The sequence below is a fragment of the Gossypium arboreum genome, chromosome 12 (genome assembly GCF_025698485.1).
Source record: "Gossypium arboreum isolate Shixiya-1 chromosome 12, ASM2569848v2, whole genome shotgun sequence".
Lineage (NCBI taxonomy): Eukaryota > Viridiplantae > Streptophyta > Magnoliopsida > Malvales > Malvaceae > Gossypium > Gossypium arboreum.
Genome location: NC_069081.1, coordinates 116,173,634 through 116,190,326, shown reverse-complemented (window position 1 = coordinate 116,190,326; position 16,693 = coordinate 116,173,634). Strand labels below are relative to the sequence as shown.

The 16,693-nt window shown below is 32.6% G+C and overlaps 2 protein-coding genes across 2 annotated transcripts; one reads left to right on the top strand and one right to left on the bottom strand.

Moving 5' to 3' along the window:
- Positions 1 to 9,484: 9,484 nt before the first annotated feature.
- LOC108451096 (uncharacterized) lies at positions 9,485 to 10,663 on the top strand. Its single transcript, XM_053023000.1, has 2 exons — positions 9,485 to 9,734; positions 9,837 to 10,663. Exons 1-2 carry the CDS (start codon positions 9,485 to 9,487, stop codon positions 10,661 to 10,663), a joined length of 1,077 nt encoding a protein of 358 aa, XP_052878960.1.
- A 4,826-nt stretch (positions 10,664 to 15,489) lies between these two features.
- Positions 15,490 to 16,092, bottom strand: LOC108451095 (protein MAINTENANCE OF MERISTEMS-like). The gene is made up of 2 exons (XM_053022999.1): positions 16,022 to 16,092; positions 15,490 to 15,973 (listed from the first exon to the last, which is right to left on the bottom strand). The coding sequence occupies exons 1-2, from the start codon at positions 16,090 to 16,092 to the stop codon at positions 15,490 to 15,492; spliced, it is 555 nt and encodes a 184-aa protein (XP_052878959.1).
- Between the last annotated feature and the right edge of the window lie 601 nt (positions 16,093 to 16,693).

Below are 16,693 nucleotides of genomic sequence, written 5' to 3'. Positions count from 1 at the left end.
ACGTGGACGCTCTTTTGCTACAGTAGTATCTGAAAAAATAAATTTGAGAAGACGTGTCTGCGCAAATAGTGTCAAAAACGGTTCAAGCAGGATGCATTGTCAAGAAAAGTACTGAAAGAAGCTCCCACGTGGACAATCTTTTGCTACAGTAGTATCTGAAAAATAATTTTGAGAAGACGTGACTGTGCAAATAGTGTAAAAAACGCTTCAAACAGGATGCATTGTCAGCAAAAGTACTGAAAGAAGCTTCCACGTGGACGCTCTTTTGCTACAGTAGTCTCTAAAAAAATAATTTTGAGAAAACGTGTCTGCGTAAATAGTGGTAAAAACGCTTCAAGTAGGATGCATTTTCAGCAAAATTACTGGAAGAAGCTCCCACGTGGATGCTCTTTTGCTACAGTAGTCTCTGAAAAAATAATTTTGAGAAGTTGTGTCTGTATAAATAGTGTCAAAAACGCTTCAAGCAGGATGCATTTTCAGCAAAAGTACTGAAAGAAGCTCCCACGTGGACACTCTTTTGCTACAGTGGTTTCTGAAATAACTTGGGCTATAAATGAGCCAAATTTTGTTCTCGGGTTACATAACTTACAGCAAAAAAAAAAAACAAAATAGAGAGGCTAAGAAGGATAAAAATTAAATATAAGTGAACACATTAGTGCTGTTATTTACTATGATGGTGAGGTTCGTCACACCGAGAATGGTGTTGTTTTTTTTTCAGAGAATACAATCTGTTGGTTTTAACGAACATAGATTTGATGAACTTAGTAAAAGGATTAGGCGTAAAATATTGAACGACGCCAATGAAAGTGTTGTCTATTAGGTATCGATTTTGTGCTTCTATTGATCCAATAACATATGACTCGTTCGACATCAAAGGTGCTTGTAGCTTGGAGGCAGCAGACTTATCTTGCTAGTGGAGCACCATATGTTGAGTTATATGTACAATTTGCAACGCCAAATGATACATTTGCGGCTGCTGTTCGAGACCCCTGCCCGACACTCCGTTAGTGGGTTACATAACACGGAATCGCCAGTTTTTGGTAGCGGTATGAAATACACAACCCCTGCACGACACTCTGTTAGTGGATGGGACATGCACCTAAGTGGGTCGATGTTTGATGCTGGAAATACGTACTGGGGAACGAAAGCAACTTATAGCGCTTAACAATCTACATCCAATTGGGGACGTTATGAAACGCCCAGAAGAAGGGATGATGTACTCCCCATGACGTCCACTGGTGAGGGGACCTCATACGTCGCAGATGTTGGTGGGTTAGATGATGAGTCTGATGTGGATCCACCTCGAGAGCCCAGCCACGATAGTACAGAAGTTGGATTATTTTCTGAACCGGAGCTTATTCCAACTGGACCTGAAGATGTTGAAGGGGGTTCAGATGAAGAAGAAGATCCACGATTCAGGGCATACTCGCCTCTAGCCCACATGTATAATGTTGATCTATCTGCAGATGATACATTAGAGTTTCCAGTTCTACCACACAGAACACGTGATTATACAAGTTCGTTATTGGATTCGAGTGAATTTGAAGTTGGTAAGGAGTTTTCCAATAAGGATAGTTTTCTTGGTGCATTGAAACAACATAGCATCAATAATGGTGTTAACTACCACGTGGTTAAATCTAAATCCGATAAGTTTGAGGCGAAGTGTGCAGTGCAAGACGGAAGTTGTTCATGAAAAATCTACGCCTCGTTGAGGAAAAGGATAGGGTTATGGGAGATAAAAAAGTATAAAGGTCCACATACATGTCTTTGCAGTCGATATTTAAGGTTTTGAATAATATTGTTATTATGTAATGTTACATTATTTAACGTGCTTGTTGTGGTATTTCACAAGATCATCCCAAGATGGATTCAGTATGTTAGCTAGCTTAATACTACCCACGGTGAAGGCAAATCCTAGGACTTGATTGCAGGTCTTAATTGCCAATATTCAGAACCAAATGGGGTACACGCCCTCTTACCGCAAGGCTTGGATAGCTAAGCAGAAGGCTTTGGAGAAGATGCATAGTGGGTGGGACACTTCATATAATGAAATATGGCGGTGGTGTCAAGTCTTGAGAGATACATCCCAGGTTGCATAACAGACCTTCAAACAAAACCTGTATACTACAACGATCGATTGCTCCGTGGATGCCAAGTATTCAAGCGTCTCTTCTGGAGCTTTAAGCAATGTCGGGACACATTTGCATATTGTAAGCCGTTGGTACAAATTGACGGTACCTTTATGTACGGTAGATATTGTAATACCCTGAAAATTTTTACAGTAAGATATTATCCTTGAAATAGTAAAATAAGGAAATAAAGTGACAAAAAGGGAAATTTTGAGTTATGTCAATATTGAGAAGTATATTATGATATATTAATTCAAGAAAGGACTAAATTGTAAAAGTGAAAAAAGTTTTGTTGCACAAGAGTAAATATTCATAATTTGAGGGGTTAAAGTGTAAATATGAAAAAGTTGAAGGACCAATAGTGTAAATAATTTAAGAGTGGAATGATCTAGAAACTAAGGAAAATGGATGAATTAGGACCAAATTGAATAGATGAAGAACTATGATGGACTAAATTGTAATTTTACCAAATTAAATGATGACTCAAGGATGAAATTTTAAAAGATAATGAAGGGCAAAATGGTCAATTGGAAGAGAGAGAAATCTAGAAAGTAATAATGATGCTAGAGATATTTTGATATTTTATAATTATTTAATTAGATAAATATTATTTTATTAATACTTTGATAAGATATTTTATTATTATTTTATTAGTATATAAAGAAAGAAAGATGAAAATTCTCATCCATATTTTCCTATGCACTAACGTGAGAGAAAGAGAGGAAGAAAGAAAGTTTTGTTTTTTTACAATTTGGTCCTTTTACCAAAAATTCACCATTTTCACCCAAAAATCAAATGAATTTCCATAGCTACCAAGAGACAAAATGTTAAGGAGAGCATGGGGAGTTAGAATATCAAGTTGGATTCAAGAAATAGAAGCTGGAGGAGAGAAAATCAAGTTTAAGATTAGTATCAATAGAACAAGGTAAGTATATCAAGATTTCAATATGTTTTAAGTTTATTATTATTGAAAAGCATGGAAATAATGTTATAGTAGAGTTTTTTACATAAGGTCCTATGTTTTGATATGTTAGTGAAGAGAAAATAAGAAAGTGATGAGAAATGGTGTAGAAAAAGAAAATAAGGGTGTTATAACATGGTAATTAATAGCTTGCACAAAAACAGTTTGGACAGCAACAGTAGACTAACTTTGAAAAATCACCATAAATTGTAGAAATCGAATTAGAATATGAAAAACAATATGGAATTAAATCTTATTGAGTATAGTTTCTCATAGAATAAATAGTGTAAGCAATGGATTTGTAAATTTTGAGATATAATGAATTTTGTGAGACAAGGTCAGAATGAATTCGGGTTCCCCTGTTCTGAATTTGAAAAATCATAAAAAATTGAATAAAAATAATTAGGGGCTTAAATTTATATTTATAAAATCCTGAATGAGTATAGTTTTAAGATAAATAAACAAGAACATCATTTGAATCCTGTGTGAGGAGATAATTAATTTTTGGTGAAGAGGGTCGAAGCTGTCGATAGCGAGCAGGGGTAACTTTAAAGAATAAACTGTACTCATTGGCTAAACCAAAAATTCTGAAATTTTTATGGTAAGAATATATATGAGTCTAGATTCATGGAAAATTATCTGATATTAATTTGGTGTTCTATAGATCCAGATATAAATAATTTAGTGACTATGATGCAGATAGACAGCTTGAATATTAATAAAAGTAAATAATAAAAATTATGGATAATGTTACTTACAAGTGTGTTATCTACATTAAGGATGTGGAATGGAGAGGAGGAGGAGGAAAAATATGTATGAATATTCATCTAGCATGGCTAATTTGCATATTTTAGGCTCAAGGACTAAATTGAATAAAAGTAAAACTTTATGGGAAATTTTGTAAACATGTCAGAAATGACCAAATTGCATGAAATGAATTATTATATTATTTAAATTATAAAATTGAATGAAATTATTAATTTAGTTCAAGATTGGGGGAAAACATGTTTTAGGGATTAAATTGAAAAGTGTTGAAATTATGAAAAATTTTGATATTTTAGAGAATTCATGGATTGTTATCAATATATATTAGAATAATAGCTGGAAATAAGGATTAAATTGCAAGAATTTTATTTTCCTGACCCTAAGGATGAAATCGTCATTAATTAAAAGTTTAGGGGCAAAATGGTAATTTTGCCTAGAGCATTAATTAAATGCATTAGAATATGAAATGAATGAAAATGATGATCAAATTTATTTATAAAGATCCGGATGACTCAAATATGAGACTTGATCGTGGAAAGAAAAGATATCAGATTAATGAAATTATAAACACAAACAAGCAATGAGGTAAGTTCGTATAACTTGAATTATATTCTTAAATGCTTGAGATTGTATGTTATTTATGTGAATATGATTTGAATGTTCATTGTATGAAAATTTATGAAACATTGATAAATTTGATAAAAGGAGAAGAAATCCCGGTTGAATGAAAGGAAAATTCGATGGATCTCGAAAATGAATTGACGGTAAAAAGATTTAGCTTGGACGGGTGATCCTATCTGATATAGCCCTCCGAAGAATATGTGTAAAAGCGGATTTGGCGGACGGGTAATCCAATTAGGTCTGAATTGCTTTGTTGGTAATTGGATCAAGCTCATTAGAGTAATTGTCGTTGTAGGGGATTTAGCTTTGGTGGTAATCCAGGCAATACTCTATGAGTTTATATTCTGAGGATTTATCTTGGACTAGTAATCCCACTGTAAGGATGAGATTCATGAGTGTGCTCTCTGATATGAAATGTGTAAGACCATGGTTGAAAGATACCATGGCAACCTGTGTGTAAGACCATGGTTGAAAGATACCATGGAAACCTGATATGAGATGTGTAATACCATGGTTGAAAGATACCATGGCAACGTGACATGAAAAGAATGAGACCATGGTTGAAAGATACCATGGCAACATGACAGAAAATGAGTAAGACCATAGTTGAAAGACACTATGGCATCACGTCAAAGATAAATAAGACCGTGGATGGGAGACGCTATAACATCATTGAACAATTGATATTCGTAAAATGTATCGGATGACGAATGGTTATATGAAATGGTTGTGTGAAATGTTTACAAGAACTGGTCATATGGAAATATATGTACAAAAGCGTTGTATGAAATAATTATGAAAATGGATAAACGAAATAAGTATAAGTACATGAAATATAATTTATGTTAAGTTTGATATAAGCTATTACCGAATAAATATACATAAAATATATGGAAATGATGAAGCATAAAATATTGATATAACGAAATGAATGATATATGCTTGTGAAGAAACGGTAAGAGCATGATATGTTTCATGACATGTACATATATGATTATCTTTGATATGTTGATACAAGGAATGTAACACCCCTAACCCGTATCCGCTGCCAGAACAGGGTTTCAGAGCATTACTACCATTTACAGATCACTAAAAAAAATTTAAATACTTACCGATCCAATGCATCATATGAATAAATATATTACCATTCAATCAACAGTTTTGACACTTGTATAAGCATCAAACAGCAACATTGTTAGTATACTTGCACATATCTCATATAAATTCAACATTGATATATCTATTTTCTCGACATATCGCACTTGAGTTTAATAATAGTCTCAACTTACATAATTTCCTTGTATCAACATATCAAAGATAATCATATATGTACATGTCATGAAACATATCATGCTCTTACCGTTTCTTCATAAGCATATATCATTCATTTCATTATATCAATATTTCATGCTCTATCATTTCCATATATTTTATGTATATTTATTAGGTAATAGTTTATATCAAACTTAACATAAATTATATTCCATTTACTTATACTTATTTCGTTTATCTATCTTTATAATTATTTCATATAACCATTCGTCATCTGATACATATTACCTGAATATCAATTGTTCAATAGATGTCATAGCTTCTCCCATCCACGGTCTTATTTATCTTTGACATGATGCCATAGTATCTTTCAACTATGGTCTTACTCATTTTTTTTTTGTCATGTTGCCATGGTATCTTTCAACCATGGTCTTATTCATTTCATGTCACGCTGCCATGGTATCTTTCAACCATGGTCTTATTTATTTCCCGTCATGTTGCCATGGTATCTTTCAACCATGGTCTTATTTATTTCCCGTCATGTTGCCATGGTATCTTTCAACCATGGTCTTACACATTTCATATCAGCTGCCATGGTATCTTTCAACCATGGTCTTACACGTTTATATCAGTCGCCATGGTATCTTTCAACCATGGTCTTACACATTTCATATCAGTTGCCATGGTATCTTTCAACCATGGTCTTACACATTTCATATCAGGTTGCCATGGTATCTTTCAACCATGGTCTTACACATTTCATATCGAGAGAGCACACTCACTGAACCTCATCCTTACAAAGGGATTACCGGTCCAGGCTAAATCCTCAGAATATAAACTCATAGAGTATTGTCGGGATTACCATCGAGTTAAATCTCCTAAACGACAATTACTCTAATGAGCTTGGATCTGAATTACCAGTCCAGCTAAATTCAGACCCTAATTCGGATTACCCGTCCAGGCTAAATCCATTTTACACATATTCTTCTGGAGGGCTATATCAGATAGGATCACCCGTCCGGCTAGATCCTTTTACCGTCAATTCCTTTTCGAGATCCATCGAATTTTCCTTTCATTCAACCGGATTTCTTCCCATTTTATCAAATATATCAATGTTTCATTAATTTTCATACAATGAACACTCAAATCATATTCATATCAAAAACATGCATTTCAAGCATTTAAGAATATAATTCAAGTTACACGAACTTACCTCATTACTTGTTTGTGTTTATAATTTCAATGTCCGATATCTTTTCTTTTCCACGATCAAGTCTCATATTTGAGTCGTCAGGATCTTTATAAATAAATTTGATCATCATTTTCATTCATTTCATATTCTAATGCATTTAATTAATGCTCTAGGCAAAATTATCATTTTGCCCTTAACTTTAATTAATGACGATTTCGCCTTTAGGGTCGGAAAATAAAATTCTTGCAATTTAATCCTTATTTCCAGCTATTATTCTCATATATATATTGATAACAGTCCATGAATTCTATAAAATATCGAATTTTCCATAATTTCAACACTTTTCAATTTAATCCTAAAACATGTTTTCCCCGATCTTGAACTAAATTAATAATTTCATTCAATTTTGTAATTTAAATAATAAAATAATCTATTTCATGCAATTTGGTCATTTCGACATTTTACAAAATTGCCCATAAAGTTTTATTTTATTCAATTCAGGTCCCGAGCCTAAAATATGCAAATTAGCCATGCTAGATGAATATTCATACATATTTTCCTCCTCCTCCTCTCCATTCCACATCCTTAATGTAGATAACACACTTGTAAGTAACATTATCCATAATTTTTATTATTTACTTTTATGAATATTCAAGCTGTCCATCTATGTCATAGTTACTAAATTATTTATATCTAGAGCTCTAGAACTCTAAATTAAGATCCGATAATTTTCCCTGAAACTAGACTCATATATCTTCTTACCATAAAATTTTCATAATTTTTGGTTCATTCAATAAGTACAGTTTATTCTTTAAAGTTACCCCTATTCTGCTGTCTGACAATTGTGAACCTTCTTCACTAAAAGTTAATTATCTTCTCGTACAGAATTCGAATGATGTTCTCGTTTATTTATATTGAAACTAGACTCATTCAATATTCTAAAAATATAAATTTAAGCCCATAATTATGATTATCCAATTTTTTATGATTTTTCAAAGTCAGAACAGGGGAACCCGAAATCATTCTGATGTTGTCTCACAAAATTTATTATATCTCATGATTTACAAATCTATTGCTTACACTGTTTATTCTATGAGAAACTAGACTCAATGATATTTAATTTAATATCTTTTTTCATCTTCTAATTCGATTTATACAATTTATGGTGATTTTTCAAAGTTAGTCTACTGCTGCTGTCCAATACTGTTTTAGTACAAGATATTAATTACCATGTTATAACATCCTTATTTTCTTTTTCTACACCATTTCTCATCACTTTCTCTTATTTTCTCTTCACTAACATATCAAGAACATAAGACCTTATGTAAGAAAACTCTACTATAACATCATTTCCATGTTTTATCAATAATAACAAACTTAAAAACATATTGAAATCTTGATATACTTACCTTGTTCTATTGATACTAATCTTTAACTTGATTTTCTCTCTCCTCCAGCTTCTATTTCTTGAATCCAACTTGATATTCTAACTCCCCATGGCCTCCTTAACATTCCTCTCTCTTAGTAGCAATGGAAATTCTTTTGATTTCTAGGTGGAAATGGTGAATTTTTTATGGAAGGACCAAATTGTAAAGAAAAGAAAATTTCTTTCTTTTCCTTCTCTTCTAACGTTGGCTGCATGCATGGAAAGATGATGAAAATTCTTCATCTTTCCTTCCTTTTATACTAAATAATTAATAATAAAGTAATAATAAAATATCTCATTAAAATAATATATATCTAATTAAATAATCATAAAATATCATCAACATCATCATTACTTTCTAGATTTCTCTCTCTTCCAATTGACCATTTTGCCCTTTATTATCTTTTAAAATTCCATCCTTGAGTCATCATTTAATTTTGGTAAAATTGCAATTTAGTCCCTCATAGTTCTTCACCTATTTAATTTGGTCCTAATTCATCCATTTTCCTTAGTTTCTAGATCATTCCACTCTTAAAATATTTACACTATTAGTCCTTCAACTTTTTCATATTTACACTTTAACCCCTTAAATTTTGAGTATTTACTCTTGTGCAACAAAACTTTTCTCACTTTTACAATTTAGTCCTTTCTTGAATTAATATATCATAATATACTTCTTAATATTGACATAACTCAAAATTTCCCTTTATGTCACTTTATTTCCTTATTTTACTATATCAAGAATAATATCTTACTGTAAAAATTTTCAGGGTATTACAAGGAAATTATGTAATTGAGACTATTATTAAACTCAAGTGCGACATGTTGAGAAAATAGATATATCAATGTTGAATTTATATGAGATATGTGCAAGTATACTAATAATGTTGTTGTTTGATGCTTATACAAGTGCCAAACTGTTGATTGAATGGTAATATATTTATTTTATATGATGCATTGAATCGGTAAGTATTTTAATTTTTTTAAGTGATCTGCAAATGGTAGTAATGCTTCGAAACCCTGTTCTGCCAGCGAATACAGGTTAGGGGTGTTACAGATATACCCATCGGCTATTGCTAGCAGTCGCACAGGATGGTAGTGGAAGAATCCTTCCAATTATGTTTGCAATAACACCGGGGGAGTCAGCTGATGACTGGGATTTCTTTCTTTCTAGGTTAAGGATGCATGTTTGCCCCCAACCTGATATATACGTTATATCAGATCGAGGCACCGGGATACTAGCTGCAATTGAGCGACAGGAAAGCCTATGGCATCGCACACACCATCGGTACTGCCTAAGGCACATTGCTTCCAACTACTACAGGCAATATCCATCTAAAGGTGAACGACGACAAGTGGCCAACATGGGTATTTAACTTTATCTCTATTAATATAATTTCGTTTGGAATATTGAATTTATTTTAAATGGAAAAGTGGTATGTAATTTTCGCTATCAACTTATATTAGCAGGCTATGAGATAAGTAAGGACCGTTTTCATGAGATGTTAACAGTTTTCCATTCAGTTAACGAAGAGGGCCATGACTGCCTATGTAATATGCCTTTCGAACAGTGGACACAAGCATACGACGGTGGCTTACGATATGGTCACATGACTTCAAACCTAGCCGAATGTATAAATTATGTTCTGAAAGGAACACGTCATTTACCGATAACATCAGTTGTGCGAGAGACATATTTTCGTTTAGCGGCACTATTTTTGAAACGAGCAGCGAGTTATGCAGGCCAAATGCAGGGAGGCCATGTATGTTGCGCAAAGGTACTGCAAGAAATTAACAAGGCGAAGGCACGGGCGAACACTATGCACACAGTGTGTTACGATCGAGACAACTTATGGTTTCGCGTGACAGAGTTTGACAAACCGCACCAAGGTATTACTGGCGGGCAATATCGTGTACACTTAAGAAATAGAACTTGCGATTGTGGGAGGTTTGACGCACTTCGTTATCCATGCGCTCATGTAATTGCAGCTTGTCAAAATCTTCGTCTGGATCCCATGAGCTATGATGACGACGCGTACAAATTGGAATACATGTACAACGTGTGGAGACACATATTCCCACCGGTCCCAGATGATCGTAAGTGGCCCTCTGTATCGCTTGCTCCGTTTAAGCTGTTACCGGATAGATTGTTGCGACGTAAACCAATGGGTCAACCTTGCTCGACTAGAATACGCAACAATATGGATATCCGAGAAACAACCAATCAACAGAAGTTATATGGATGGTGTAGGAACCCAGGCCATACAAGTAGATCATGTCCAAATCGCAATAGTTGATAGTTGTTGTAATTGTCAATATGTTGTATTATTTATATTTTATTACATGAAATAATATAAAATATTCAAAATGTTGCCTATTTAAAATAATTTCCATTTTATTAAAAATATAAAAGTAAATTACAATTACTTTATTTAAAACAACCTTTTATCTAATTACATGAAATAATATAAAAATATTCAAAATGTTGCCTTATTTAAAATAATTTCCATTTTATTAAAAATATAAAAGTAAATTACAATTACTTTATTTAAAACAACCTTTTATATAAATTCCATGAAATAATTTAGAAATATTTAAAATGTTGCCTTATTTAAAATAATTTCCATTTTACTAAAAATATAAAAGTAAATTATAATTACTTTATTTAAAACAACCTTTTATCTAATTACATGAAATAATATAAAATATTCAAAATGTTGCCTTATTTAAAATAATTTCCATTTTATTAAAAATATAAAAGTAAATTACAATTACTTTATGTAACACCCCTACCCGTATTCATTGCCAGAATAAGGTACGAGGCATAGTTTACTGAACATTTTCAAATAATTTTGAGTCATTTATTATTCATGTTTTGAAATTATCATAACGTCTCTCTATTGGGCCCTCGAAGCCCAAAACATACATTAGAAACCAACTGGAATAAAATCGAGATCATAAAAAATTTCGCAAAATCTTAAATTATATTTTCATCTAAGTACTTACCATTTCAATGCTCCTTATAATTAAACATGTTACCATTCAATCAATAGCTTGGCACTTGTCTAAGCGTCAAACAACAACATTGTTAGTATACTTGCACTTATTTCATATAAATTCAACATTGATATACCTATTTTCTCAACATATCACACTTGAGTTTAATAATAGTCTCAACTTACATAATTTCCTTGTATCAACATATCAAAGATAATTATATATGTACATATCACAAAATATATTATTCTCTTCTTGTTTCTTCATAAGCATATATCATTCATTTCGTTATATCAATATTTCATGCACCATCATTTCCTTATATCTTGTATATATTTATTTCGGTAATAGTTCGTATTAAACTTAACATAAATTAAATTCCATGTACCTATACTTATTTCATTTATCTATCTTCTTAATTATTTCATACAACTATTTTGTACATATATTTCCATATGACCAATTCCTGTACATTTCACACAACCATTTCATATAACCATTCCATCTGATATATATTACCTAAATATTGATTGTTCAATAGATATATTGGCGTTTCTCTTCCTCGATCTTATTTATCTTCGACATGATGTCATAGTATCTTTCAACTATGGTTTTACTCGTTTTTTGTCATGTTGCCATGGTATCTTTCAACCATGGTCTTATTCATTTTCCCGTCATGTTGCCATGGTATCTTTCAACCATGGTCTTACTCATTTCATGTCAGTTGCCATGGTATCTTTCAACCATGGTCTTATTCATTTCATATCACGTTGCCATGGTATCTTTCAACCATGGTCTTACACATTTCATATCGAGTTGCCATGGTATCTTTCAACCATGGTCTTACACATTTCATATCGGGAGCACACTCATGAACCTCATCCTTACGGTGGGATTACGGTCCGGGCTAAATCCTGTAATATAAACTCATAGAGTATTGTCGGGATTACCGGTCCGAGCTAAATCCTCGCAACGACAATTACTCTAATGAGCTTGGATCTGAATTACAGTCGAAGCTAAATTCAGACCCTAATTTGGATTACCCGTCCGAGCTAAATCCATTTTCCACATATTCTTCAGGAGGGATATATCAGGATAGGATCACCCGTCCGGGCTAGATCCTTTTTACTGTCAATTCCTTTTCAGAGATCCATCGATTTTTCCTTCCATTCAACCGGGATTTTTTTCCCATTTTTTTTCAAATATATCAATGTTTCATAAATTTCCATATAATGAACATTCAAATCATATTCATATAAAAAAAATGCATTTCAAACATTTAAGAATATAATTCAAGTTACACGAACTTACTTAACGAAATTGCAGAAATATCAAGATTAAGGGGCATTTTGGTAATTTACCATTTTCCCAATTTTCATCCGATCTTAAATTGAAAATTTCATTCAATTTATTAATTTAGATAATAAAAAAATTCATTCCCTTCAATTTGGTCATTTTTGACATTTTTACAAAATTACCCCCTGAAGTTTTACTTTTATTCAATTCAGTCTTTAAGCCTAAAACATGCAAATTAGCCATGCTAGCTGGATATTCAGTCCTCGTTATGAGTGGGAATGTATATGGGTGGTCCACTCGAGGATGTAAAAATGGAAAGCGAAACTGTAATGAGCCGAAAGTTACGATATCGGAAATTGAGTCTTGAGTACTATTTCTGTGAAATTTATTCATGAATATTTATTAGAATTATTTATGAATTATAGTTGAATGGTTATTTAGTGTTTAATTAAGTGAAGTAGCTTGAATTTATTTTAAAGGATTAAATTGCATAAGGAATAAAAGTTTAATTATAGATTAAAGAAGTAAAAGGGACTAATCTAGCAATTAGACCCTAAGTGCCATGTGTGTGAATGTATGATATAACATGTGTAATAGTTGGTATATATGTGTAATAGCTATAAGATATTTTATGTTATAGCTATTACACATGTTAATTTTATATTTATTATAGGTTAATAGTAATATAATATAGTATAATGAATAAAGAATAATGAGTAAAGAATAGAAAAGTTACAGAGAACAGACGTGAGAAAGAAAGAAAGATAGAAAGACTAACAGAGAGCAAACGTGAGAAAGAAAGAAGGAAAGAAAGAAAGAAATAAAAAAGGGAAATTTCAGGATTAAGGCCCTAAAGTTTGATTGGTAAGTTGTTTTAGCTCATTTTCCTATGATTTTTATGTTTATAGATGCCTAATTCAAAGTTCTACATGTATGAGGTTAAAATGAAGAAAAATAGAGAATTTTTAGATATTGATTTAGTTGAATAAATTGAGGTTTTATGGGTTAAATTGATAGAAATTGAAGTTAGAAGTGATTAGTTAAAGGAATTTCGAAGTTAGGTTTAAATAGGGACTAAGTTGAATAGAGCTCAAAATTTATGTTTTATAATGAATTTTATGAGTTAGAAATTGTTAATGAGTTGATTAAAAGAGAATATGAAGCTTAAGTTAAAGAAAAAAGATTAGTAATGGAAAAAGGAAGAAATTGGAATTTTTGTAAAAGTTTGGTAGAAAGTGAAAATGTGTTTTATGAATTAATATATTGATGATTTTAATTGTATGATTGTTAGTAGCAAACGTAGCACGGATCGTCATCAAAGAAGGAAAAGAGAAAGTGAGCGAAGATATCGATTAAATTCGATAAATAGTGGTTTGTATTTCTATAAACCGAGCTTAATCGTTATTGCTATATTTGATATTTATATTGTATGAAAATGTGAATGAGGTAAGTATTTTTACCATATTGAAATGAATGTGATTTTGAATACCCTATTAATAGTGTCGGGCTAGTCGGATATAGTTGACATGTCATAGGAATTGGAAGTATTGGGATATTCGACATTGAGTCGATGAGACACTATGTGTCGACTCTTTATAAAGTTTGGATTTGTTTCGATGAAGTACTTTGTGTACTATAATGTTAAAGTTCCAGATTTATTCGATGAAGCACTATGTGCTTATCCCGAGTGTGGGTTGGATCCGTGTATCCGTCATTGTCCGAAAGTTATGTTAATAAGGGTAAATAAAGTAAAGGTTATTAAAGTCTTGATTGATCTTGAATAATAGCAATAATGTGTTTGAATTACCATGTTTTAAAGTTGATTAAGCTATTGTTTATAGAAATACCACTGAGAGTATTCTCAGCGTCACGGTTTGTTTCGTCTTGAGCTAGGTACGAAAGTATAAGGACTTAGCATACAAGCCGATCCCCAAACTCAAATTGGTGAAGTTTCTATCTTTTTGGAAAATGGCATTGTACCTAGGATGTCTTTTGGTCATTTTGAAAGTATCTAAGTTGTTAAGTGATATTTTGGTATGTTTTGTAAATGTTACCAAAATCTTAAGTATGGTATGTTTTGATATGTTAGTGAAGATTAATAAGAGGAAGTGTTGGTAAATATTGTAGAGAGAAGAAATGAAGATGTTATAAACTTAGTTATCAACATTTTATACTAAAACAGATTTGGACAGTAGCGGTAGTCCAACTTTGAAAATATACCAAAAATAGTATAAAGTGAATTAGACAATGAATAAAATTTGTAATTGAATCTTAATGAATCTATTTTTATATGGAAGAAATAAAATAGGTAAAAGAGTTGTATTTTATGAGATATTTACGTTTTGGTGAAACAGGGTTAGAATAATTTCTGGATTCCCTGTTCTGAATTTAGAAATTCACCATAAATTGTGTATTAAGAATTAGGACTCAAACTTTATTTTTATGGATTCCTTATTGAGTCTATTTTTAATTGAAACAAATGGAATAGTCATTGGATTTCTGTACAAGAAGAAATTTGATTCGTAGTGCACAAGGGGCAGAGTAGCCAAACCCTAAAATAGGGGAGACTTTTTCTAATAAACTGTACTAATTGGCCTGACCAAAAATTCTAGGGAAAATATTAGTAAGTAGATATATGAGTCTAGTTTCAGGGAAAATTTACGGATTTAGATTTCGAGTTTCGTAACTCGAGATATTTTTTTTAGCGACCGTGACGCAGATGGATAGTTTACTACGAAAACTGTTTAAGTGCTAAGTTAAGTTTTGTAATGTCTCTTGCTCGACTCTGACGACGGTCTCGGGTAGGGGGATGTTACTGAAACCGTGCCCATCATTGCAGTAGTGACAGGTAACCTCTGATTTTCGCTTTATTCGGTCGCGTAACCCCGCACATCTCCCGGTACAGTGTTGCCAACACGGCAGACTCCCAACTAAATTCACCAGCTGCTCTAAAATCAACGAGTTTCAGCAGCCATATCAGATGTACAAGGTTTCGTGACAAGTCCGACATCAGATAATCTCCAATTATTTGAAGAATGTATGCTCGAGCATATCGAATTTTTTCTAGTTCGGTAGAATCATCATCCGGCTTCGAAAATGTGTCCCGTAACCAACCCATCTCAATCCGACCTCCGTTAATATTGTCCGGAATAACACCCAAAAGCTCGTAGCATATCGCTCCCCAATCAGTAGAATGAACGGACCCAGTGATTGCGTCCCCGTCCACCGGCAATCCTAATTGCAAATGCACGTCTTCCAAAGTGATAGTGCACTCTCCACATGGAAGATGAAATGTGTGCGTCTTGTGTCTCCACCTTTTTATCAACGCACTAATAAGTTTCGGGTCCAACTTGCACCCCTACCTATCATCGCCACGTGCAAAAACCCGCTTCTCGTAGGTAATCTGTATCAACGGTGATGGAGGACCGGTCATATTCTTGATATAGCATTGCAATATCCGATCTACGACTTTTATAAGAAATAATAAAATAAAAATTATTTAAATTTGCATAAATGATAGAAATCTTAAATAATATTTAAATATTAAATTTAACACTTACCATTTGCATTTGTTCAACAGATATGTGTTTATCATCGAAGCGAATTAATTCTCCGGTCATTGCTAACACGATCAAATTTTTTTTATTTTAAAAAATAAATCTAGAAAAAATAAAATTAGAGCTTTTTTGAAAAAAATTAACGAGAGTTTTGAGAAGAATTTAAGAGAAATTTGAGAGATTTGAGAGGAATTTGAGAGAATATTGAAAGATTGAAGATTGAAAGGATTTAAGTGTGAAAAAAATGAAAGGGGTGGGGGGTTTTATAGTTTTTTTTGGACCGTTGGGGGTTACTAATCGTCAAAAAGTAGCCGTTGCTACTGTTCAAACACGGAGAAAACGCTCAAAGAAGCGCTTTGCCTACGTGATGAAAGCGCCTAAAGGAAGCGTTTTACATCCATGTAAACAAAGCGCTTCCTGAGGAAGCGTTCTTACTTTTTCCCGACAACGCTACCGACGTGGACGCGTTTTGTAAAA

What these genes read in the sequence shown, in the direction of transcription:
- LOC108451096 (XM_053023000.1), top strand. Translation starts at nt 9,485, where the DNA reads ATGTTTGCAATAACACCGGGGGAGTCAGCTGATGACTGGGATTTCTTT. An exon ending in ACGACAAGTGGCCAACATGG is followed by an intron (nt 9,735 to 9,836) that starts GTATTTAACTTT and finishes TTATATTAGCAG; the next exon opens with GCTATGAGATAAGTAAGGAC.
- LOC108451095 (XM_053022999.1), bottom strand. Translation starts at nt 16,092, where the DNA reads ATGACCGGTCCTCCATCACCGTTGATACAGATTACCTACGAGAAGCGG. An exon ending in TTTGCACGTGGCGATGATAG is followed by an intron (nt 15,974 to 16,021) that starts GTAGGGGTGCAA and finishes GTTGATAAAAAG; the next exon opens with GTGGAGACACAAGACGCACA.